Source organism: Cryptomeria japonica, chromosome 9 (assembly GCF_030272615.1).
Source record: "Cryptomeria japonica chromosome 9, Sugi_1.0, whole genome shotgun sequence".
Classification (NCBI taxonomy): Eukaryota; Viridiplantae; Streptophyta; class Pinopsida; order Cupressales; family Cupressaceae; genus Cryptomeria; species Cryptomeria japonica.
The window spans coordinates 416,194,747-416,222,344 of record NC_081413.1 but is presented as its reverse complement, the minus strand read 5'-3'; the positions used below and the strand labels follow the sequence as shown (position 1 = coordinate 416,222,344).

Genomic DNA, 27,598 nt, shown 5'->3' with positions numbered 1-27,598 from the left:
AAAGTGAGGGGGACTAACAAGAATGGCTGTCCTTGAGGTTAAGAGATTTTCTTGTTCTTCACATTTTACATTTTGTGAAGGTCAAATATATAAAAGGAGGGAATGTAGATGCCGAACCGCAATAACCTTGGTACCATACGAGCTTGTACCTGGTTAACACTCGTCAGGGCTAGAAGAAAGCTGAAGTTATAGAAAATGTTCTCAAACGGTGTTTAACTGCACAAAAAGTGAATCTTTATCTGAGTATGGCGAGGCAACGAAGCAGCAAATTAATGGAGTGTCTGGCATGCCCTCTGTCTAAGGAATCCTTGAGGTAAACTGCACAGGTAAAATGCATTTCTGCTCGTTGCAATAAAATAAATTGTTAACAACTTTGTCCTAATCTAATCTTTCTTTTTTTAGGTTCTGCGCAAAATCAAATACTCTTATCAACGATTCAATGGGCGTTAGTTATCCCGTGAGATCGATCATTCCATGCGATATTAAACTATTACAGTCGCACTTAAATTGCTAGGCAAATAATTGTTATTTTCATTTTGAATTAGTAGAAGCAATTTCTTTGAAAGAGGGATATTTGCATTTTGTCTGGGCAGTTCCATTTGCAGTTTACATCACTTTAAAATTAAGTTTTTGAACTATCCTCTGCGAAATGTTGCAAGTCCCAAAAATTGTTGTTGTAATGGCGATGCAAATGCAGTTATAGGTGACGGTAAGCGTTTCGGTCCCTCTCTACCTAGCACACTTGTACGACGTATGTACGAAGAATAGAACTTTACATAGATTTTACTTTGATATAATTTGTTTGATTTTATATTCCTTAGGTTCTGACCTATTTGCCGAGCTCAAAATTAAACAAGCCTTCAGTTCACATACACCCTCAAATTTGCAGGCTTAAGAACGTGGATATATAATGATTCGTAAACTTTTCCTGCAATGTGCCCCATGAAGAATATGGATTCATCATGTTTTATGTATTTGATTGGATTTAAAAGACATTGAACCTTAAGAACATAAACGAATAGGAAACAACAAAGTGAAAAGAAAAAAACAACACTCAGATTATATTACATTCAACGTTTCAATGTGTTGGAGTGTCATGTCATATTTCAGATGGAGCTTCCTTACCCTTTTTATTAGATTTTCCTTGTGTCTATTTTTGAGATAATTGCCCGCCAAATAGCCTCACTTTCAAAGATTAGTTTCACGATATAGAAACTTGCTGAAGAAGTCTCATTATCTCTGTATCCACAGTTCCATTGAATAGGCCTTCCTTTTTCATTGGTTTTTCTAGGTAAAATAGTTATCTTAATTATTGGTTAAATGAGCAAGATATATACAATTGAGTCCTTTCTACAAAGATGCTAACCATGCCTTAAGGATCACATCTTCAAATGTGGAAATCAATGCAGATGAGCACAGTGTCCAAATAACTACAAACCATGACAACTACGAGATACAATTCAAGACACACTATTCACCATACATAATACCAACATGATGCTTGTTGTGCCCCAAAAGTAATTCTCATGATGAACTTTAACGTCTGACTCCTAAATTATTTACTTTCTTCTTGAAATATGTATCTGCAGCTACCTTCACAGAACAATATTCTGAGAGATCCAAATGATAACATGGTTTGTCAAGAGGGCTTGGCTGACCTCTATTCCTTAGTTTGACATTTAAATTCCATATTGCTATTTATTTTTTTATTTTCAATGGTGATGACATCGGTCCACCTTTTGATACTAGTAGGCTCATTTTGGTGTGTAGATGCTGTAGAACCAGTTATGTGGTCCACTAGAATTTATTTTAATTTTATATTTTGTTGATTAGTACAGCCAGTCTCGTCAGCCTACTTAGTTTTGGTTTCCTAGACATACATTTTTGTAAGAAACTAATTATTCCACATGCAAAAGCTAGAATCTAGTTGAAGTTAACAAAATTTTATAAATAGACTTTTAAAGATGTTGGAGTTTGTAATCTTGTCCAAGAATCTTCTAATGTATTTTAGCTTAAATGGCTTATTTAGGTCAGCCTCATATACGTGTCTGTGTGAGATCAATGTGTAGGTGCAGAAGAGCCTTAGGGAAGTTTGTGTGCACCTTGATAGCTTTATATGATACCACACACTTATCAACACCACACATGCCTATCTTATTGGATTACTTTGTCTTTTGTTTTTGCATGCATAATCTATAACCCTGATTCTTCACCAAGATAACGAAGTCCCTTGCAATATTTTTCACTTACCAATACAAACCATGCATAACAACATAAGAAAGTTTGTCCACTCAATTCAACTTTTGAGCATTTGGATGAGTGTCATAGCAAGAGTAGAATGGTCAACACATAGAAGAAAACATCTTAAGTGTCAGTAGACATTTGGAAGATGATGAATGACACCCTTGGACAATAGCAACAAGAGCTCGTTGAATAGCTCCATGAACTTGTGTCAATTAGGACCAATGCCACAACACATTGAACATGTTCCCACGCAACCCCAAAATCATGACCATAGCAACAAGAGCTCGTTGAATAGTTCCATGAACTTGTGTCAATTAGGACCAATGCCACAACACATTGAACATGTTCCCACACAATCCCAAAATCATGTTAAGAGTGCAAGTCAACTTGGATATACTACTGTTTGAAGGAAAAACTAATGCCATACATTATAACTAGGTGTGGCAATTGGAAGTGTATTTCTTTATCATTCATTTTGATGATGTAAAGAAGATTTCTTTTGTAGTGTTAAAAATGTTAATTTCAGTGTCGTATTGGTGGCAAACACTCAACACACAACATGGAGGGGAGCATGATCCAATTTGGACATGGGTTTCGTTTGTCAATGTTGTGTAGGAGGGATACTACCTTCTCAGACACTATGAAGATGAGCACATGAAGTTCCAACACTTGCATTAGTGTAAGGAGTAATTAGTTGAAGACTACAGCCACGAGTTACATGTCTACATTGCATGCCTGCATGAGAACACCCTTGAGCAATACAAGGTTCTCAAGGACATAAGTAAGTTACCACAACACATTTGTGTAAAGATTAAGTTCTTGACTTCAAAGATAGTGGAGTAAGAGATTAGATGCATTGTTGGATTGGTCTAGAGACTTTCATCTGTAAATTGATGACTAGATGAATATTGGATACATTGCTAGATTAGTCCATGACTTGTGCATCTACAACTATGTGCATCCACTCACTTGGGATGACAATCTGCTCTACATCCAACATGCCTACAATAGGGCTTTGTATAGTTCTATGAGACATATTCCTTTTTTGACATGTCTTGGGTTCAAGCTTGTGGTACCCTTGGACATATACATAGGAATTTCAAAAGGGAGGATGGGGGGAGCAAGGACCTAAATTCTGGGGACAGCGCCATGCTATAATAGTAATAAATATTTTAATATAATTAACAACAAGCTATACTAGTGTCATCCAGTACGAGTGGATGGGGTGGGATGTATGGAGTAGATAGAATGTCACAACATCATTAAGGATCAAGGTGTGGCATTTGTACCTGTTGATCCATATTCCTTTCCATATCCAAAGCCATATATTCAACAATTTGCATATCTAGCGGTGGATCTAATATAAATATTTATAAAATATATTATTATTTTTTACTCATGATATAATAAATTTCAATATATACTAAATGCAATATGTTACCAAGTTAACAAAGTAATCTGATTGAATAGAGTAGGAATTTATGAGATTTATGATGCTTGACTAGATATTTGTGATTTTCTTTGTCGTTTCTTACAGCTGATGCAACTCTAGTGTTTGCAACTCTTTTCAGATTCGTGATTGGTTTGCTTTATCATAATCAAACCACAACTTTAGGTGATAGAGCAACCAAAAGTTTCTTTGTGACCAAACAACTTAGTCTATGGTTTGCAAATTGTGATGAAACGAAACCTTTTTACTATCTTTTTCTGAATTGGAAAAAAGTAACAAAATATAAAAATATCATGTCTTTCCTTATATCATGTGCCCTTGCAATTTAAAATGAATTTAAGGTTATTGTAAGTGTTTTTATTTTTATTTTTTTTTTCTTTATATTTAAGAGATTTATGCAAATCCTTGGACATTTTGGGGACTTTAGCGTATCCCCTAGCCATTCCTAATAGGGGGATGTCTCAAATACATCCCTTGTTTTTGTAGAGCATCTTAGGGACATTTTTGCCCTACTAGTGGTGGTGAGGGTGTGGTGGGGGAATGTCTCCCTGATGTTCCTGCATCTTGGGGACTTCTCTATTTTGAAAATGTGATAATTTTGGGGCTGGGCAGTATGTCCCTATGGAACATTGGACACATCCTACTACATGCCACCTCATAGGAATGAGAAGTAGATAGAGTGTACAGGTTTTTGTAGCACATCTAGAGTTTTCATCAATAGGCTCAACGAATTCTTTTGCACTAGCAACAAAAGAGCACCATGATGTGCACCACACACCTCATTCTTTCTAGGTCGACAACTAAGTTTGTTAGCATCTTTAGAAGGAATGGTTTAAGGGTCCACATTGTAAGATGAATCTTTTGCACTATGGTCTATACACCATTTTATGTGCAATTGGTGAGAAAGCCCTTGTTTTCGATCTTCTACAATACTCAGTTTTTCATCTGGCATCTTTCCACTTCTTGAGCTAGCATCAATTCAACATTCTTCAATCTTGGATCTTGAGCACTTGTACACAATTTTAGAAGATGAGATCATATAGGCAACCGCAACATGCACTTACCAAGGTTCATATCTTTTTTTCAAAGTGGCTAAGATAGGGTAGTATGCAAATTAGACGGTGTAGTAAAATCTTCAGCAACTCTTTGTCTAGTTTCCATAACTCAACAAAGACACAATGGGAGCCATCACTTCTCAGGAAAGGGTGAATGATTGGTTTGCAGCCACACAAGCCTCAAGGAGCTTTGCATGCTCTTGACAACTTTTTTATGATACTGCACACTCATCAACAACCAAGTCATTATGTCATGCCACCACACAAGTCATTGTTTCATTGCACTAGGACACATGACTCAGCATAGATTGACACATTGCTTGGATCAATCCATAATTTGTTACATATAGTGTGTTCAACAAATTTCTTCTTTAGCCACACGAATTGAATGCCAATCATTAGGGAACTCAACGACCAAGCAGTTTAGGGATGTGAATTGTCTCATCTTCTTTTCTTATCTCCTCTTCTCTTATCTTATAGCAATATTGTAATGCCCCCATTTTCAAGTTCTCTTACTTTGCAATTGGTGCTGACTTTCGGGGTTTGTGTAAGCCTAATCAGAGGGATAATTAGATGTTACTAGCGAGCTCAGGTGGTTTAGTGGAGTTATGTGACACTTTTAAATGTTATTTCTGGCTTCTGGTGTGGTCTCAAAGATTCTTGGAGGGAACATCTATTTTAGTAAGTGACCGGGTCAGATTTAGTTATCATCAGTATCACTCCTATGCAGTCAATTTTCGATTCTCATGCATTTTGACCATTGTCGCTACTTGGGTATAATTGTGAGCTATATTCAATTAATTTTACTAAGGTCACCATTATAATAAAAATATTTTATTGGGCACTTTAGTATTATAGCTCGTTGGAAAGAGAATGGGAAGTTTTAAATGTTAGGATGCTAAAAAGTGACTTTAAGTGCTGGAAATGTTTTAAAAATAAAATAAATCACTTTTTAGATTTAAAAGACTTTTTTAATTGATAAAGTGATTTTAAAATGGAGTTTCCAGAAAGTTCCTAGAAAAGCCTATAAAGGAGGAGGGGGGGGGTGTTGTGACCTTTTCACACATCGCCCCATTGCTAACGGGGACCCCCTCTTTTCTGCATTGTTAGGTTAGGGTTTTGGCTGCTTAGTGGGCAATTTTGCATTTCTCGTGCCAGAGTCTCGGAGTTTTTGATCATGCCTAGTGCCGTTTAGAGTTTTTGAAGCTATAGGATCAAGCGCGTAAAATTGAGATTTCTTAGTGATCCTAGTTTTGTCTAAGTGTAGACCCGTTTTGGAGCGTTAATGTGTTTGTTTTAAATGTCCTCATCGGTGATTTTAAGTGCTAAAGTGTTTCCAGACCTTTTGGAGTTGTTTTCTCGCTCCTAGAGAATTATTCAAGTTGATTTTGCACTTAATCCTAATAGTTTTCCTTGTTTTACGCTCTAATTTTTGATGAATTTGCCTAAGTCCAGTTGAGTTTTTTTAAGTTTTAGAGTTTCTAAGTGAGATTCTGAGTGGAAAAGTCATCATTTTCTGGAGTAAAATCCATATTCTAAGGGTTAAAAGGTCAAAATTCCATGCTAGAGGTACTTTTCCCCTCATATTTCTGACTACCCATGGTTTTCCCCACTCAAAATCCAGATTGGACATGGATTTCCCCTGAAATCCATACTTGCCTCATTTTTCCATCACTGATAATCCATACTAGGGTCGTTTTTCCCCTGGAAGCCTTTAAATTTGTCTAAGTGTCAGGATTTATCCTGACTACCCACGTTTTTCCAGCAGGGAGGTATGAACAAGGTTGCTGATGATGTTTGCATTCATTCCACGCCTGGGTCGATTTTCTACTAGGGTTTTGTGACAAGTTTTTGAGGACTTTTGTCCGGATTTTTATCTAGACTCGTAGCGATTTTCCACTAAGAGTGCATTTCATAATTTTGAGTCCGGATTTTCATCCAGACTGAGGTCGAATTTCCACTAGGGAGTATTTTTGTGAATGAAGTGAATTCTGAGTTTGGATTCTTTATCCATGCCCAAGTCAATTTTCCTCTGGCCCATTTTATGTGAATTTTGATGAGGATTTTTGTCCACACTGAAATTGATTTTCCCTTGTGGGGAAAATTTTGACATTTTAAATGATTTTAATGGGATTTTTAATCCCTACTCATATCGATTTTCCCTTATGGCTCAATTTTTGACTTGAATTGAAATATTTTAATAAATGAGCCCCAAATTTAATTGTTTTTAAATTTTAAATGATGATTGACAATTTTTTAAAATTTAAAAAACAAAATTAACTAACTTGCAATGAGCATTTAATGTTTTTACCCTTCTAGAAGCAAGTTAGTTTTGCCAAACAAGTATAAGAACACATTGCTTGTGTGGTAAAAGTGAGAGGCAAAAGCAAGTATAAGAGAGCAGTCTCCAACATTATTTTATTATTAAGTTTGCCAGGGGTCTCCATGTTTGGCGATTTTTCTCTCTTATTGGCGAATTTTGGCGAAGTGTTGACGTGAAGTGTTTGATTGAAGGCCTCCATTTTTTCCAGCTTGGCAATCCTCTCCATTGCTGCCATTGAGGTTTATTGCCTCCATTATTTTCAGATTTTCAATTTTGGTGAAGTCTGCCATTTTTGGTGAAAATCACGATTTTGTGAAGGGTGGTGATTTTTGGTGATTGATGAACTCTTGTAGTTTGGGAGATCGAATGTTGTTCATATCAGTCTCTTGAATTTTGGCGAAGTGTTGAAGTGAAGTGTTTGATTGAAGGCCTCCATTTTCTCCAGCTTGGCAATCCTCTCCATTGCTGCCATTGAGGTTTATTGCCTCCATTATTTTCAGATTTTCGATTTTGGTGAAGTCTGCCATTTTTGGTGAAAATCACGATTTTGTGAAGGGTGGCGATTTTTGGTGATTGATGAACTCTTGTGGTTTGGGAGATCGAATGTTGTTCATATCAGTCTCTGGAGGACAAAAACCCTCTTGGGAAGATTAATTTCGTTGGTGGAAGATCTACCGTAGTTGGTGATTTGGCAAAGTCACTTAGATTTCACATTGGAGATTAATGATTGGATTTTGGAAATTGGTGAAATCTTCTTCAAAGACAAATTTCAAAGGGTTTGGTGATTTTCAGTTGACATTATCACTTTCTCTAAGGTTTGATTTGCAGAGTATAGAGGTTACTGATATGTTGGTATTCATATTTGCAATATCATATTGGATGCCATTTTGGTGAGCAACTTGTGATCAATAGTGGGAGTTTATTGTTTGGTTGAGTCTTGTAGCGTCCTAAATTGTACTCCCTTACAATTTTGTTTGCATTTGGGCCCTCACCTTGGTGTTGCCTCTTGAGGCTTGATCGGACCCTTGATTTTGCTCACACCATGCACCAAACTCAATATTTTCAACACCTGCACTTTCTACCCCAAAATTCTGAGTCCCTAATTGGCCAGGACTAGGGCACCCGCGCCTTGGTCCTCAGTGACTAGAGCGCCCTCGCTTTGATCCTCCCAATCAGGGCCCATTTTGGGGCCTCATAACGATAACTTAAAATGGGCAAGAACCCAGGTCCCGTGTCGGCTCATGTCGGAAAATAATTTGTTTTTCGACCAAGCATGTATAAAACAAGGTCTACCCCTCTCATTTTGATAGATACATCCAATACATTCAATCAATCCAACATCCGATCGATCAAGCATTCATTGAGATTCAAGTGAGCAAGCAATCGGTCTTCTTTCAAGCATTGGAGTAGAAGTGAAGTCAAGATTCAAGCATTGGAGATGACATTCATGTTCTATGTTTTATGAAGACTACATGAAACCCTAACTCCTTGTGAAGACAAACAAAATCTCATAAAAAAGGTATATCATTAGTGTTGTAGACATTTTCAGCATTTCCTTCAAAAGGAGATCATTTCCATTACAACAATTCATTTACCTTTCAATTCTATTTTATGGTTAATTCCAAAACTGGGGTTTGACCTAACGCAAACCCCTATTCCCAACCATTTTCCTTTCTCTACTGTGTGTAGGAATAGGTACAAAGTTGCAATTTTCAGGATTGGCGTTATTCATAGAGACAAATAGGTTCCCTTTTGGATGGCTAAAAGTTCAGAGGACCAGGGCAATTGGCACTTCGATCTTGACAATTCAGGTTGACCTTTTGGGATAGATCCAAACATTCACATATTGCTCAGATCCAGGTTCGTAGCTCTTGTCGACGACTGTAGCTCACTGTTTATTCATAATTGCTTCACTTTCAGCACATTTACCCTTATTTCAGCATTATTAATCAAATCAATTCAATTTAAAGGGAAAGAAGAGGCATATCTAAAACCCCTGGATTCTGATAAGAATCTTGGTCTTTTAGGTTTAGATCTATCAAATTCCATCTTTCCCTAATGTATTGGTTCCTAAGCAAAATATTAGTGGTTTTACTACATTCTTTGGGTGAAACCCTAAGATTTTCACCTCTACAATTCCTTAATACTTAGCCACAATTGTGCTTTTGGGGAGGATGTAAGTCTAGTGCTGGATGCATTGTGGAAGTTATTGTTGGTTCTTATTCAGCTATGCCCTCTTTTTTATCTTGACACAAATTTCTGTAGGGATGAAAGTCAAAGGAGATTGAAGTCTTTGCTTAGCTGCTTGCTTTCTTGTATCAAATGTGTACTATTGTATGCTATGCGTGGAAGTGTGTTGAGCTGCTGTGGTGATTGCGTATTTTCCTTGCTCAGCCGTCCTCCTTCCTTCACATAGACGTGAACCTTCTTGGACTCTTTCATTTCACACAAATTAATAGTTGGGGTGTTGCATGAGGATTACATTGCATGGTTGGTGTGGTTTTTGGGACGTCAAGGGAATAATAAGCTGGTCAACTATTTTTGGCAGGAAGATTTAATTGGTTGAAGGCTCAACTCTGCTGTATGCTGGACACGGGCTGCTTGTGCACCATTTCTGGACATGGGAAAATACTTCTGAGTGCTGCTGGGTTATTCAGATTGATACACATATAAGATGTTTGTTATGTAATCCTGATCACTGTAATGTCAGTTTTAGAGTAGAATAAAAAATGAAAGGTCATGGCTGGAATTTGTTTGTGATATTTTATATTTTCCTTGCTGCTGTTAAATTCTGTTAGCTGAATATTATTCTGATCCTCTTGGGCGATTGCATCAGCAATATGAACAGTTTCTCTCAGAAAGTGCAATAACATTCTGTGAATTTAAAGAGGTCAGATTTGATTACTTTCAGATATATTGTTCTTAAATCGCTGTTCAAACTTTAATGGTTCAGTGAATGTTATTAAATTATCTTGGTTAATCTTACTGCATGCCAACAAGATAATTTATATGTTTCAAACATTGTACCAAATCAGAACAAGCAATCTGTTTGACAAAATTACACAGATTTGAAGTGAGCGAAAAATTGGGCAAGGATCAGGGGTATCCATTATAAATATTGTACTGGTACATATATGTGCTTGATCCTTCACTTTGGGGGACAGTCTAAGTTATTGGTACGGGTACAAGAACTCTGTGCATGGGTACTGGCAATTTGTTTCTGCCCTTGGGTATGCCCATATATATACACAAAAATTTAAAAAAATATACAGAATTGCAAAACTAAATACATTTGACCGTGTGATACTTCATCATTGATCAATGCCCAATGCCAAAATGGTATTTATAAAGATAAATATTAATGCCAATTGATAGTTAAATATTTAATATTTATCTTTATTAGTTGACATTTAATAGCGATAATTTTAGTTGTCTAAGTTCTTGATTCTAGTCTCCACTCCTAGACCCCCTCATTGTAATCAAATTTCTGATATGACGAGATCCCACTAACTAGTGGGGGTTTGAGAGTAGAGATCCTAGTATGGGTTTGAAGGGCAACAATGATAAGCTACACAAGGTGTTAGATGTGAGAAAAACCCAATGATAGAAGGGGTGAATTTTTTTTAAGAGAAAATAAAAAAAAAGAGAGTGAAGAGCTTAGAATGATCTTTGTATTGGGCAAAATGATGCAGTTAGGGGCATTTAAGGGTTTTTGGATGCAAAAAACGCTTTTTTTGTTACTTTTTGATGCTCAGCGCCTCTGGTTACACCCAAGTACATCCAGGTACACCCACTATGTACCCTGGGTGTACCCAAATGCTAGAGTATGTACCTAAGCAAACTTGGTGCAGGTGTGCACACCAAAACAACCAAACGCTACAACATAGCGGACAAATAATTAGATAGTGTAGGCAAGCTGATTGGGTCACATGAATCTTCGTTCCTTCCCTTGCTATTTTTAACATTCCATGTATCCTATTCATTTGAGCATTTTGCATAGAAGTAGTGCATTATTGTTAAAAGTCATGCCCATTCAATTGTGTATGGATTACTTTGTCTTTTGTGTAACCTTATTTCTTCGCTAGGATAAGGTTGCCCCCTTGATTACTTAGGATTTGGATAAAAAAATGCACAGCCAAACCCAATGTTTTATAATAGCATTTCTAAAACTGTTATTGCCTATGGGTATTGTTGATCATCAAATGTGTACTTTTGTGCAAACTTGTGCCAAGACAGGAGGTTTGTGAATGTGGAATGCAGTTTGCAAAACAACCTCTAGGATTTAGAAGCTGGCTCTTAATGAGGTTTTCAGTGAGTTCATTTCACAGTCACTGGGTGAAAATTTAAACCTATTTTAATAAGGTGATACACCAATTGGTGACTTTTTGCTCGTGTGAGTCCAATTGCATGAGATTTTAACATTTATCAGGATAAAAGACACAACTACAATGAAGAAGGCCCAATGTATGTATGGTCACTAATCTGTAGGAGGTCAGAGGAATCCTAAAAATGTAAATTGAGGCTGCAGCAACAAACAAAATGACAAAGGAAAACCTATAGGCAAAACCACACCTAGGCACAATAAACAAAACATTTTAATCATATATAGAGATGTGTTGAACACCATATATAAGAGACAAATTTGCACAATCATAGAGTTGTTCATGACCAATACAATAATAGAAAAATATTTTGCCCAAAAGGTTTGAATGCCTAAAATGTAAGAGGTTTGCTAGTAAAAAACCCTCCACCTTTTGAATGAACTATATATATATATTTTGTAATGCCCCCTTTTTGGGATGATATGGTTTATGATTGGATTAGCCTATTATTGGCCCTCGTAGGCTAAGACTGATGGTTAGAGGGTCCCAAATGGTAGTGTAGGAGGCTTATTCCCATTCCGGAGGTCAAAAGTGTTTAGGATTGCTCTTCGTTTGGTTCAGTTTGGCCTTCGTTTGACTCTGTTTCACATGCTTACTATTTGATCGAGAGGGGCCCTTACTATTTTTAGTAAGACAATTGGATGCGTAGTGGGAACAATGGTTGACCTCTAGGGTCAGACGGAACAAAGATAATGAGTAATCAATGAGATATTAAAATTATAATGGCATTTAATGATATTATTTGTTAATGATTATAATTATATTATAAAGTTATTATTCAACTTTATAAAATGTCATTAAGAGTGGGGTCATTATAGCATTAAATGAGTTTATGATATGATGACTAAAAGTGGGGGTTAAAAAGTGTTTAAGTTGTTTTCATACAGTGACTTTATAAAATGACTTTTTAATTAATAAAGCTCTCCAGCTTGTTCGAGAAGCTACTTCATAAGGAGGAATTAAAAGTAAAGGAGGATTTATCCCACATTGAGCGTCGAGATTGATTTGGAGTTTGAGGAGTCTTTATAAACAAACCTTGTCTTCCTTCAAGAGCATGCTATGAGATTATTTTATTGAAGCTATTTCTCCATTGTTGCTGGAAATCAGTGACTGGATTGCTCTAAGGACGAAATCCCTTAGGAAGCTGAAGGTTGGATGCAAACCTAGACCTTCTTGTGAGTAGATTTATTTCAAAGTCTACCATTGAAATCAATTTTTAAGTTAGATTCTTGAATAGCAGAGATTGCAGACACTAGAAGAGCAGGTACCATTCAGGAGGAGACATCCATTCTAATTTCCATACTTGAATGAATGATTGAAGATGCAAATCCTTGCTACAGGCAGACTCCCCAATGATTGAACTGGGCTGTAATGGAAGGTTTTGAGCCATATTTCTGATCGCAGTCTGAGAATATCCAAGCACCAGGTCTGAAAGTGACTGTCAGCAGCAACTAGGGCATCCCACGTCTTATGCTGTAAGCTGGAACACTCTTAATTAGGCACCCATAAAATTACCAGTTGACATAGTAAGGATTGTGTATGTTTTGTCAAATGTTTCCTTTTAATTCTGTAGCAGCAAATACTTCATTGTCTCTGGATTGTATGCGAATTGTATGACAGAATGTCACTATGAAGTCTAGTACACTTTCAGAATGCATGGCAGCCAAGTGTTTGTTGAAATGCTGATACAAAAGACATTGATTTGGTGAAGTTTAGCACACATGCTAAGTGTTTGCATTAATACCTAGTTGCTGTAGGTGCATATTGGTTTTCCTAGGATGTATGGAAAGTGTTTGACAATATGCCAACTAGCTGTACAAGTTAATTTCAGTCACTTATATGCATGTGAAAGGTAAGAACAGTTAGCACATCATTTCTATTACATTAATAATCCATCTTGCATGATTAGAAGCATTCAAAAAACATCATTTGCAGCATACAAACTCATAGCAAGGTAAACCGAAGCCCTAATCAACAAGTTCAGACTTGTGTGCAAAGTGTTTGACGATATTCCTTGAGCCTCTAATCAGTAAATTTGGATCAGAGTTAGCAAGGGATTATATATATATATATAGAAGTCAAAAGAAGAGAAGACAAGAAGAAGGAACCAGAACTGGAGAAAAAGTGTTTCCCTTATCTGCTTCAACTCTTGCATAATGAACATCTGTTCTCCCACTCCAGTCTTCTTGCTATGATTTCTGCTCTTGACTGCCCTTTCCTGTATGCAAAACCTCTATTTCCCCTACTCCCTGTATGATAGCTGCCATCCATTATCTTGCTTATGCTTTCCTGTAAGTTCCTTCTATATTGATATTTAGGACATGGACGCTTTTATATATTTTTATTTAATAACAAAGCTTTCGCTTTATTATTTCCTTGGCTCCCTTTCTTTGTGCGAGCTTTTATGTTTTTAAGGAACACCTTTTTATTTAATAGAAGGCATGGACTTTTATATTTAGGATATAGAAGCATTATAATCTAGTTAATCAGAGCATGATGATATGTGGGCTTCACCTTTTGTTTAATAAAAGGATTAAAAAATAAATAAGTCATGAGTTTCTTATTCTTCACAGGAGAGAACTTCTGTAACCTTTGCAAGCATATTGGCTCCATTTGCCCTCCAAAGATTTTCCTTCGTTTGGTGATTTTAAACAATCAGCAACCTCTAAAATAATTAGAAGATTTCCCTTTAATTTGTCAGGCCCACTTGCCATTTTGGATATTTTATCTAATGGTGCATCAAAATAAGAAAACTTTTCTAACAGCATCTAAATTGCCTGCTATCTGTTGGATGTGAAGCGACATGGACAATCTGGACGGTTTGGAAAGAGTGGTTATAGGTGAGGGTCCCACTGCCACATTGTTGTCATCTACCCCAATGGCACACTTGCTTGAACTGATATCTCTGCTTTTGTCAAGGCAGATGTCATGTCCCCTTTCTAGAGTGGACACAGAGGCGGAGGAGTTGGCCTATCATTGGAGTCTCGTAGGCTAGCAGAGGTTGATTGGGACTCATTCAGTGCATATAGTGATTGGATTTTGGCTTTACAGGCAGTTTGGAGCAGTTCCTTGATTTTAGGAAGCAGTTCCTACTTTAGGAGGCAGTTCCTACTTTTTAGGAGGTTGTGACAGCGTCCAGGGTTGGGGTTCCATGAGACCATTCCTTGGTTTCAGTTTCAAGAGATTTGGGTGTGTTTCCTAGTTTCTAGGAGCATCCCTAGATTTTAGGGATGAGACTGCCAGTTGATCCATGATTTTCGACATCAATCACAGACAGGTGACAGGTTCCGTTTCAGGATTTTGGAGTCATTTGAGCCTTCTACAGCTATTTGGGATATATTTTTAATATATTTAAATATTTCCTAAGTTAGCGTTTGATTAATTAAATAAAGCTATGTTTATAGCCATTTTGGAGTAATAAGGGGTTTTTGGCCTCATCTGGATGCATATCCCTTGGTGTAATAGCTCGTTTGAAAGGTCTTGGACTTTTCTAAATATTTCTCTTTTGACTCAGATCCTTTCGGTGAACGAATTTCTTTATATTTGAAAAAAGGTCGTTTTCTATGCACTTGGCAACTTAAAATGAGAAATATAATATTTTAATCCTAAACGCCTCATTGAGTCACTTTTAGGGTTCGAGCTAAGTGGGAAGGTGTTATAAGGAAGTTGAGACCTAATTCTTGCTATCTTTTACATATTTTACATCTTGGATTTGAGATTTGGCTCTGGAAGAGCTTTTCAGCATCTGGGACGCCAACCCCAATGCCTTGCCTGTTTGGGACGTAGTCCCCAATACAGTGGTTTGGATTTGTTTGCAGCTATTAGCATCTTGGAGATTGTACGACATTCTTTCTGGAGGTTCAGCGATTCTGACAGAGTTCAGTTTGGGGTTTCTAACCAGTTGGGTGTACTTGGCAGCCGTACGGCTGTACCTGGCAGTCACTTTCCTTCCCACGTGCAGCACTTGGAGGGCTGGAATCTTGCCGCAGCTTCATTCCTGGTTATGTTACTCTTTCAGCATCCAGGTTGGGATTATTCCTGATTGTAATCTTCCTGAAATTATTGGAAATCTTCATCTAGTCAAATATTTGATTTTATATTCAGAAATCTGCCTTGAATCGAATTTGTCTTGGCTGTATATGAACTTCATTTTCAGTACTTTGTTCATGTACTTGTACTTCATTATTTACTTGTTGAAAAATTATCAAAATACAAAAAGAATCCAACCTTTTTGCAACTTCTGTCTATTTCTGAGAGAAAATATTAATAAGCAGGAAAAATCAATTTAAAATAATAAAAATTACAGCAGATTAGAAAAGAGATCCATCAGGGATCTTTCAGCAGAGTGGTAACTATTGGATTACCCTCTAATTGGATGGTTCCAAATGGTGCTAGGCTGCAACAAATGAAGTGCACAACAGAAGTTTTGAATATCTAAGCAAGTTCATCTTGCTTGGCTGCACTCCTTACACCACTCTTATTCTTTTTTCCTTTCTTTTATTGTGGTCAATCAGGAGGACAATGACATGAACACACTACCATTCAATTTATGGTACATACCATGAAACTTTTATGCCTTTTTATCAACCATTTGAGCCCCGTTTAATCAGTCAGAAAATTCTTTTATCATAGCAGAAATCACTGTTCTTGCTGTGCTGTTCTGAATTCAAAATGGTCCATAGGATTTATTCATTCTGGCTGCCATTACAAATGCTTAACTTTGTGATGCACCTTGGTCATTTTGGATCTGCAATTGACTGGAGAGCTACAAACTGGATTTCTACCACCTATGCATGATTTAAATGATTGCATTCCCTTTGATCAAGGCCATGCCAATCTTGATGGATACTCTATGTTTTGAGGCTGTATTGTAATAACCCACCATAATTAACTCAACAAAATTGACCATTCTTTTTTTTTTGTTTAATTTATTCATTGTGTTTGATTCAATCGCATACTTTGGGCATCCATCCATTTGGATTAGGCATTCATCCATCCGGGATAAGCATCTAACCATACGGGTTAGGCATTTGTCCATACGGGACATAAGATTTCATCTATCCAATACGGGATAGGCATCTACCCATACGGGTTAGGCATAAGATTTCATCTATCCAATACGGGATAGGCATCTACCCATACGGGGTAGGCATCTATCCAATCGGGATAAGAGGTGCTCTGGCCAGAGACTTAGATTCATCGGGACCATTCGGGTCCTGAGCCACTCACTAAGTACTACACTCTTCTAACAGAAGTGCACCGAGGTCGCCGTCCTTAGGAGTAATTAAATAACATAATACAAGCTTGAATTCCGCCTCGGGATTTGGCTTAAAGCCTCGGGAAGTCAAGCGAATCCATACAGGATTCCTTCCGAGTATGCATTGAATTACTTTTTCAAATTTAATTATCTTATCTTTCAAATTAGGATTCTTACTCAATCTTTCTTTTACCAAGCCTAGACCCCACCCACGAACGCCTGAGTACGAGGGACAACTCCGTCCCACGACTGTCTACATACCTGCTTTGGCATGGGATCAAGGCGTAAAGTATGTAGTTCTATTTTCTACTCTTATGGTTTGATGTAAACTGAGTAGTGGGTACGCAACCCTTTCTAGGGTCAATATCCTAGACAGTTTCTCTGCGGTTGCTACCCACGGTGGTAGCGCTTAAGCAAAGGCTCAAGATGGCCTATTGCTTGTGGCCTAAAACACTAGATCCTAAATTCTTATCATAAGCGTCACCCATGACCAATTGTCAATTGACAATAATTTTCGAGATTAAATCAATTTCATAAAAGCATTTCACTCACCATCCCTATAGGGGTTTACTATAGTTTAACTCAGTAGATGAAAGATCGTTTTAGAGTTATCTTATTAAATTATCGATCCAAGGGGGATTACCTGCCCCTTGGATTTTAACTTCCAAGTGCCCCTTATTACTCCCCGACAATTTATAGGGACGATGCCACAGACATCGTTGATGTAGCTTTATTAGGCGTTAAGTGTAGTAGTTCAACACGATGACATTACCCATAAGAGTGACCCAGAGGCACTGTATATACCGAATGCTACTTGGTTTTGGTTTTCCAACTTTTTTTATTTAAATTTTTCTAACTTATGATAAACATCATGTTTGGAAAATAATTATGAATTGAACGCGTATATTTAGACATTGCAAAGCTCAATTAATCGAAATAACTACTTGATGAATGACATGGGATAAAACCCATAACTAGAATTATTTATCATTCAAAACTTGAATATAACTTGCATAATAATGACAGCTAGGTAACTTGCATACTAACAATTAAACTTATAATTTGCATGAAGATGGGAACACCAATAATTGAAATCAATGTAAAGACATTTGCATGAAGCGAAGGTAGGGTAAGTTACATGCGAGAATATCGCTTATAAAACCACTAATCCCAACATAGAATTTAGCTTCAAGTCATTTAATATGGATTAATTGTTAAGTGGATCTTAAGAGGATCTAAGTATCATTTAATATAAATTTGTTAAAACTTAGTTATAAATCTAATAATTACCTAAGTTTAAAAATTTATTAACTAAAATTTATATATATACATAAAAGGAGGACTTTAAATAAACTAAAATTTTAAACATATATAAAAAAAAAGAATTTCTTTTTTTTTTAAATTAACATTGCCCTTCAAATTATGTTTGATCGGCATTAATAAGGGTTAATGGGAGTGGGACCCCACAGGTCCCCTCCACTACCCTGCGGCCACTGTCGTAGCAGTGACCGCAGGCTAGTGGGGGGTACCGTTACGGTACCACTCCTTGTGGAGTATTAACTCCGTCCTCCACTTGCGAGCTGGTACGCACAGGCATTATATCGTGCAATATAATTATTAATTACTTCGCATAAACTATATATATATATATATATATATATGTTATATATATATGTATATTTTTTTCTATAGTTCATTCCAGAATAATAAATTGTATAAAAGGAGAATACATAAACAGGTATGTAAACTTAAGAAAATATTAATGTAAGAGAGAATATCATATTAATCCCAGGGACGAAATATAACAGAGAAATAAAAATAACCAGAGAAGTAATTTGCTCCAGCGATGCACAAATTATTGAGAAGTAGGTAGGTATTTAAATTGAGAAATACAAGCTAACACAGAGGAATTATATTCTATTTCTCAACCAATGTCCAGAGAGGGCGATAGAGAGTTATTTACAGGAAGATTATTTATTTTCAGATTTCACAGGGAGAGAGTTTGTTCGACTGATATTCACAGAGATTTTGCTAATATTCACAGAGAAATTTTTATTCAACTCATTTAACTAATATTCACATAGAAATTTTATTCAACTCATTTAACTAATATTCACAGAGAAATTTATTTAACTAAAAATCACAGAGAGATTTAAAATAATCACAGAGAGATTTTAAAAATAATCACAGAGGGATTTAAATAATCACAGAGAGATTAAAGAATGAGATTTAGATTTCCATTCGAAGGACCAGAGAAATGAATCAGAGGGAGGAATAAAGATTCAAATCACACAGGAAGAATTTTGATTTCAGAAAAAGAGATTTTAAACAAATAAAGGAATATGATTTTCTTTTGCTAAAATTTTTGGAAGGAAAACAAAAGCAAGATCATGTGCATATTTTCTTGAGGGAAATAAAATAATTTAAATAACTATATTTTACATGCACTATATGAAAGCATCATCATTACTATTTATCCTCAAATAAAAGATTTAAAATCAAATAAAAGAATTTCTTTATATAAAGGAAGATCTATAACTATTGATAATACGAATTCCTCATAAGGAAATGTAAAAATAAACGACGAGGAGAGAACCTAGTTTATCGAGCTTGATGTTGAATCCACTAGCTACCCTTATGATCCTTCCTTGCAACTTGAGAGAAATCCTTCAAACAACAACTTAAAATTCCTGCAACGAAAATGAGACTACCAAAAAGATCTATTTCTAAAACTTGGGAAATTTCCTTCAAAACATAATCAACTCCCTTCTTTGAAACTTGCATATAATTTTATAAGAAAATTCCCTCCATTCCACTATCTAGAAAATTTAATTAAAAAGGAGATTCTTTCCCAATTTTGGACTTCATGCCAATTGATTAGACTTAGTGGAGGAGTTACATGCATGATGGTGGAGAATCCTCTAGAAGCTTCTTATTCTTCCTACAACATGTGCCATAATTGGATGTGGAAAATAAATAAATAAAAATAATGTATATTTTCCATGTGTGTGTGTGTGTTATTATTTTTCATTCTTTTTATAACATTTATTCAATCATTTAAATAGCTTATCCAAAGATAAAATAAGATTGTAATTTAAATCCAAAAGTGATAAAGGAGGGTTGTGACATGTATTTTGCTTAGAGGTGGATAGGAATTTATTATGGCTGCATTTGTACCATTTTTTGTTAGAATTTAGGTTGTAGGCATTTGTATTGTCCACTATAACCAGTGGGCTAGGCATTAAGCCTTTCAATAGTGTGCAAGCTTCATTTTATCAATCGGCCACCCCCAAACATCAATGTTAGCTGATAATTGTGCACCATGGATGCTTTGTAGATGGCTGCACTTTTTCCTATTGCCTATGCAATGTTTGTAATGGTTGCACATTGTTTCTATAATGCCGAGTAATTGTTCAACTTAAAATCTATATGCATGGTTGGTTTTCTGGCTATGCAATTTTGAAGTGATGCATATGTTTTTCCTAGAGATGGTTTAAGAGCTTACACAACTCTTCATTCTTTTTCCTATTGTTGCCTATGATGGTTGCACTTTGCTTATTCAATGCTGTGCAATGATTCTTTCATTTTGGTGTGCCATGTTCAATTTGGATGCACCATTAATAGAGTACCGTACCAATTAGCTTTGAATGCTGCATTGGAGTTTTTATCTTACTATTGCATTGGCTTATAATAAATCTCAACCACAGTTGGAAAATTCACCAAGTACACCAAGTACTCCTAGGTTTTTCTTTTTTGAAATGAGTACTCCCATGAATAACTTGCCATCCTTGTTGGTCAAGTCTCCGGTGAGTCACAGTCTCCAAAATTACTAAGTACTTGCTGAAACTTGGTGAGTTTGTTTGAGAAACTCACTAGACATGGGATTGGTAACCCTTTGTAGAAAAAACATGCCGCAAACACAAAAAATAATGTTTTTTTGCCTTTTTAAAAAAATTATGACAATGGCATGCGTCATGATGGATTGCAAGGTCTTGAAACTCTTCATTTGGGCTTGGTAGCAAAAGGCTCCATCCCTCGACCCTACTTTGTACCTTACCAAGGGTGTAGCCCCAAACCCCTACCAAAACACATCTGATACATTTTATAGCTATATTTTGGTAAAGAAAATTGTTTTTTTTTTCAAAAGTTTAAGTATCTTTTTAAGTTGCTAAGTTTTGCCAAGGTTTTGCCGAGTCATAAATTATTGGTTTGTTGAGTCCCATGTCGAGTTAGATTTTTTAGCTTATTTTGCAGAAAATTTATGTTTTTTTTTTAAATTTAATATTTTTAAAGTCAATAAGTTTTACAGGATTATGGTAAGTCAGAAATTATTGGTTTTGCAAAGTCCAAGTTGAGTTTGAGTTTGCAAACTATGGTCTCGACTCATAACAATATCACTTCACCTACTAGTCAAAATTAAAACAAGTCGTTTTCCTTGCTTTGATCAATCTGAGTATGCAAGATCTTGGCAAGTGTTCCCATCTTGCAATATTAAGGCAATTGGTTATAATAACAAGATCTTTTGGCCATAAAGCACCAAACAAGCGAGATGTTGACACATGTCAACATCTTGGCTTATTGCTGTATCAGAGCTATCATAGGATGAGTTTATCATATTAGGTTGATAGACCTCCAATTGTAGATTAAGTAGGTAAGGTCTTAACTCAAGTGTTTAAACTTAGGCTAAACCTATGGTTGAAGTTGAAGGGAAGTAAATAGAAAATCCATAGTTCCATGAGGATGCTTTCCCCTTGAAAAATGTAGAATTTCATAAATGCGGACATTTCAAGGATGCAAGGAGGGGGACATAATGCCCCTCACCACCACCAACAAAGTGTGGATGTTTTCGTGATGCCCTACAAAAGCAAGGGTTGTCTTTGAGATGCTCTCTGTTGATGTGTTTTTTATGCACATGCGAACACAAAATAAAATACCTTAAGTATCTTATCCTCTCTTGAACAAAATCTCTCAAATTGTGAAGATTAGCTTAAGGATCACTTGAGAAGACTCCAAGGTTCATGAATGTAGGGTCACTACGTGTGGATAAGCACAGTTGGTTGATGTGATTGTTGGTATCACAAGGGGACTTACATTTGAATGCCTGAATGCTTGATTTGTTGGAACTTAGGTCATCTAATGTTACAATTTGGTGATGCTTTTTGGTCCTAAACTAACTTGTGTCTGAAAAAATGGCAAAAGGAAAGGGTTGAGAGAGTCTATTCTAAGGCCTAGAATGTAAGAAGATGGATGAATGATTAGATGGAATCCTACTAAGCGAGGTCTCACCATCAAACTGAACAATTTGACACTAGCTCAGTGCAATCTTCTAAGGACATTTCAAAGATGTTCGAATCAATACCATCAAACATTGATCACCATTCAAGTTAATGCATGAGCAATGAGTGTAGAATGGTTCAAAATTAAGCTCATATCATTCCAATTGACCACACAGGGCACACTTACAAGTAGCAAGAGGCAAGTGGTATGGATTAGGCGGATTCCACATGAATACATTCAACGAATTCTTCCATTCAATCTAATTACATGAAAGCAAATTGAGGAGCAAAGACCATGCGAGTTGTTGAAGTAACAAATCAAATTCACCATAACTTCAATGAAATCAATTGTTCTTTACAACCATTGTTTGGCAACAATCTTTGCCTTCTCCTACTCTAACTTTTATTCTAATTGCTATTCTATTCACTATTCTACTCACTATTAACTACTCTCCAACTTTTAACCTTTACAAATGAAGAGTTTGAGCTTATTTACAATGAATGGCCAGGATTGAATTTTCCATCAATGGCCAAGATTTTACAATGAAACCCTAATTAGGGTTTGTTACAACAAACTCTCCTTAGCCAATGAGAAAATTACATTCAATGAGCATGGACCAATAGATAACAAGGGTAGGTACATCAGAGTTTGTACATTCATGGGTGAGCTTGGTTCATTGAATCGATATGCGCCGATGTGGACCTCTCTGATTGGTGTAGTAGCGACTGGGATGCCACCTCAATCTTGCACTTTGTAGACTTGATTTGATTCATCATCATGAAGGGGTATCAAGAGATATCTCTTGATGCTCAACATTCTCTAGCTCGCTCAAAGTAGTGGTGATGGGAATTATTGATGTAGCTGATCCTTCTTCCATCCTTGCTTGCTTGCCTTGGAGTGACTGTATGACTTCTCCTTAAGATCCTCACTCCAATCTTCTTCCAACCTGATCCTTTTGATCTCTTTCCTTACCTCTTGCAAAATAAACAATTAGGCATCAAACATACATGGTATATAACCTTTACATACTACCATTTTGACTTAATCCCTCATTCTGATTTTATGTGATTTTCTCTAAATCTGATCAAAGAGGATTGATAATAATCAAGAAACTTGTTGTAGCTGAAGGGATTTCGCCTTGTGGAAGATGAATTTGCTGCTCTTTAGATGAATTTGGACTGCTCAATAGTGAAATTCGCTTCCCTTTTAACAAATTCGCCCCTCTTGTTTAATTCTGATGCTCTATGATGAATTCTGCCCCCTAAACATCAGATCCACATCTTCAATGCTCAAATTTGTCCTCCTTGATCATCAGGTCCGCACCTTCAATGTCTAATTTCGCCCTTGTGCCACAGCAACTCACCTATATTCTGATAAAATTCACTTATGTGCTGACAAAATTTGATGTCTAGCTGGAGAAATTCGCTGTCTTGCTGGTCAGATTCAGTAGGTCTTCTCTCAAATTCGCACTTGGAGAGAAGAATATACTTGAATTAATGGTTGAGATGAATGTTTTAACTTCTCCTTTATAGGTGCTTAGGGTAAATGTTATTTCTTTTGGGTATAAGGCCAACTTGCTAAAACAATAAATTGCCTTCCTCATGCTGGCCGACTCAACACAAACTCTCTTCATCTCCTTTGCAATTCGAATTTTGAATGAGTTTAGGCGTCAAAAAATGCTTGTCTTATTGAATTTCGCTTTAGGTCCCTTGCAAGGTACATACAATTCGCTCAAGGATCTTAAGGAGGACAAGGCTGAGGTGATAATTTCGCTCTATGACCTTAAGAAGGACAAGACTCAAAATGAGGTTTGCTTTCTGTCCTTTGGGAGGACAAGTCCTAAGACAAAATTCGCCCTCTGTCCTTAAGAAGGACAGGCCCTAAATAAAAAATTTGCTCTATGTCCTTGACAAGGACATAACCTATAATGCTGTTTGCTCAATGACCCTTGGAAGGACAGCTTCAAATGATAAAGCTCGCTCTTGGACTACGACAAGGTATGCTCATAATTCTAAACAAAGTTTGCCTTAAGACTTCTCCAAGATACATATTCAAGTTCGTTCTAGACCCTCAACAAGGACAAGGCAAGGTGATAACTTCGCTCCATGTTCTTTGGAAGGACAGGACCTGTATGGCAATTTTTGCTCCAAGACCCTTCTAAGGACAAGACTTAAAATGGAATTCGCTCAATGTCCCTTGGAAGGACAAGGTCAAGATAGGTATTTCACTCAATGTCCTTGATAAGAATTTCGCTCCAAGACCTTGGTAAGGACAAGACTCAAAATGTAATTCGCTCACTGTCCTTTGGAAGGACAAGGTCAAGTAAGAAATTCACTCTATGACCTTAGGAAGGTACATCACTTGGTGAAGAAATTTCGCTCTGGGACCCCAGCAAGAACTAGACATCAAAATTTTACTCTAGGAGGACAAGGTCAAGGTAAAGATTTCGCTCTATTTCCTTTGGAAGGACATGGCCTTGAAGATAAAAATTGCTCTTGGACCTTGGCAAGGACAAGACTTGGAGGTTTCGCTCTAGGACCTTAGGAAGGACATAACTCTCCAAATTTTCGCTTGACCCTTGGCAAGGTACGGGAGCTAAATGTAAAATTTCGCCCTAAGTCCTTAGAGAGGTACCTAATCTCAAACAACCTTAAACTCAATCCTTCACTTTCCTTCACTCTACTAGATCATATCCCAAGTCTTCACGAAATGTGTTGACTTTTACCTTTCAAGAACGCTCAAGGAAGGAATTCACTCTAATCTTGAGGCAAAGGACGGGTCTAAGGCAAGTTTGCTCCAGCAAGGGACATGACCCTATGTAGACACTTCGTTCAATCTCTCCCCTTGCCTATACTTTATTCATCCAAACTTCCAATTCTTAAGTCACTTCAATGTCCATGTCAAATTAATCTTCAAAAGTGACCCTAGGGAAGACTCCTCATTCAATCCCTTTCCACATGAATTGATGAATTCTTTGGCTACTCAAGAAATTCTATCCCTTCAATGCAAAGATTAATAGAAAGCGAAAAGTGGGGGTCCCCATTTGCAATGGGGCGATGTGTGAATACTTCACAACACTCCCTTGTTGGGACGTTTGGGGATGCCTTGATACTTGACTTCTAGAAGTCCCTCAACCATCTTGGTGATGTCAAGGAGTCCCTATAGTTTCTCTATGTCATGATAACAATTTCGATTTGTGTCAAAGCTTTGATTAAACAAACAACATGATGGCATGCACAAATGATTGACCTTCAAATAAAGGAATACTTACATGCTATTGGAGGCAAATAGTCTATCAAAACAACTATTATTGTTTTGGTTTACTTGGAAGCATGCTCGCTTATCTTAATTTTAGGATGTCAGTATTCAAATATTTCTTAATTTGTACATTGTTGACATCTTGGGCCTAGTAGAGAATAGAAGAAGCAAGGAGGGTGCAATGATGGTGGATGTTATCAAGTTTTCATAAATGTTTGTGAGTTTCTGCTGACTATTCTAAGGACTTTCTATGAATTTGAACATAGAGAAGAATATAAATAAAAAGACTCAAGAATGATGATATATTTGCCTTCAACTACACAACCCTTGTCATTTAGATTGGTTAGATTCCCCAACTTCACCATAAGTTCTTGGAAGAATGAGCATTGGGTCGAAAATCATGAAGACTTGGTGTAGGAGAAAATATAGTGATAAAATTATAAAAAATGGCATGCGCCATGAAGGTTCATGTGGTCTTAATTGGCTTTAATTTGGGCTTGGTGGAGGGGGCTTTGCCCCTCGACCATACCGATATTGTAACAAGGAACATGATAAGGGTGCTACCCATCAACCCCATTGTGGACGTTGCCTTGGAACCCTTCTTTGGTTTCTAAAAATAAAAATAAATTTTGTTTTGGGCCCATGTTTTGTATGTATAGGTATATAGAAGTCATCATCCCCAAATTTGGGGCCATTGTCTACCTTCTCCTATGCCTAAATCTCCATGGAACAATCAACAAGTTCTAAATATCTGATGTTAAACTAGATGTAAGCAAGGATTGGATCTGAAGAACATATCGGCTTGAAATGCCATCTTGAATGAGTATTTTGTCCTAGTTATCTTTCAAAGTCGATCTCTCTACACAATCTAGTTTAATCACTGACTATGTTTGGATTTCAAAAGATTTAAAAACCTTACTGAAACTTGATTTGAGTTGACCATCAAGTCTGAGATCTTATTGGAGGGAATTTGGATATTAGAGAGCTTTTTTGGTTTGATACTGAAATGTTGTGGAATGGAATGTTGACTAATCTAAATATGCAAACTAGGAATCAAACCCATTCACATCAATATTCATTGGAAAACAACCAATTAGGCCCAACTCTAGACCCTTGGGAGAGCTGGGTGATGAGAGTAAATTATGTTCCATTTCATGCCATATTCTAGCCTATTTCATACGCCTTCTTACCCATTACAGCATTCCATTTCCGATCTATTTTTATATCATTTAACCATTTTATGCTGCATATGATTTAATATATAATATATATAAGTCATTTTTAATAAAGTTTTAAGATTAAAATATGGAAAATAATTATTGGTTGAGTTTACTAATGAGCATTGTGATTTCTAGCCTTGGAAAATACAACTTGCAGCATGCAGATTTCCTGTCACATTTTATGAAGGAACTTCCTGTCATGGGCAGTTTGTGTTTTCTATTGCAGTTTCCTCACCCTGTGGTTGACATCAAGCTGTGTGGTGGCATCGATTACCTGTTTAGTGTTGACTGGGCATTGTTTTATCCAATGGCGACCTTCCTTTGGTCCTTCCTTTATGGCACTTCCATATGTATTCTTCAACAATGAATCTATTTCATGATAAAATATTTCCACGTCATAGTGGCTATTTCTGTATTTCAGCATTATTATATCCTGTGATGTTGGGAATATGGACACCTGTGATGGAGGATGCATTGCTAGCTGTATGGAGGATGTGATTTCTCAAGGAAACAAACTTGTGGTAGAGGAAGCATGTGGTAGAGGAAGCATGTGGTAGTTGTTTGAAAGAAACAGAAATCTGTTTATTTCCTATTTCTTTCTGCTGTTATAACAAAACTTTTTTTAATTACTGGCTACTAGCGAAGGTTTTACGTGGGCCATTCTATTATAGCTTGTTGGTTGTGGTCAAAACAAACATTCTATTTTTTTGTACGCAGTTGTTATAAGACCATATGTATATAAGTAGCATAATATAAGCTACAACGGATAGACTTTCGGGTGTGAACAAATCTCTATACATAGAGTATTGCATTGAACTGTGTTATTTCTAATAAATAAAAGAATGTTTCGCATGATTGAAACATCCTAGAAAGGCATTCATACTCCATCATCAGATATACTGAGGAGGCAGGGCCCACTTCTTGGGACATCCCGTGACTCTGTAGTTTAGTAGTGTGCTTATTTTTCGTTTTTAATTGATGTTACATGCAAGTGTGGTTTATTATTTGTTTAAATTTTGTAATCATGATAAGTAGTTGTTGTTCCTATCTCATACTGTTGCTGATCTGTCGCCAGAATTATCTTGATTTGCAATAGATTTATTTTCATAGCTGCATTCATAAACACTCATCT

The 27,598-nt window shown here is 36.6% G+C and overlaps 1 protein-coding gene across 2 annotated transcripts; it reads left to right on the top strand.

The window, feature by feature from the left end:
- LOC131073387 (uncharacterized) lies at positions 1-26,848 on the top strand. Of its 2 annotated transcripts, none has more exons than XM_058009816.2 (3): positions 1-313; positions 403-457; positions 26,693-26,848. In XM_058009816.2, exons 1-3 carry the CDS (start codon positions 246-248, stop codon positions 26,831-26,833), a joined length of 264 nt encoding a protein of 87 aa, XP_057865799.2. In that variant the 5' UTR covers positions 1-245; the 3' UTR covers positions 26,834-26,848. The 2 variants fall into 2 exon arrangements, 1 of the variants encoding a protein (XP_057865799.2); XR_009112869.2 differs by lacking the exon at positions 26,693-26,848 and adding an exon at positions 9,621-10,109 and having other exon boundaries at positions 16-313.
- The last annotated feature ends 750 nt before the right edge of the window (positions 26,849-27,598 follow it).

Coding starts and splice junctions, on each gene's coding strand:
- LOC131073387 (XM_058009816.2), top strand. CDS start 246: ATGGCGAGGCAACGAAGCAGCAAATTAATGGAGTGTCTGGCATGCCCT. Junction 314..402: donor CTGTCTAAGGAATCCTTGAG/GTAAACTGCACA, acceptor TTCTTTTTTTAG/GTTCTGCGCAAAATCAAATA. Junction 458..26,692: donor CAATGGGCGTTAGTTATCCC/GTGAGATCGATC, acceptor TTTCTATTGCAG/TTTCCTCACCCTGTGGTTGA.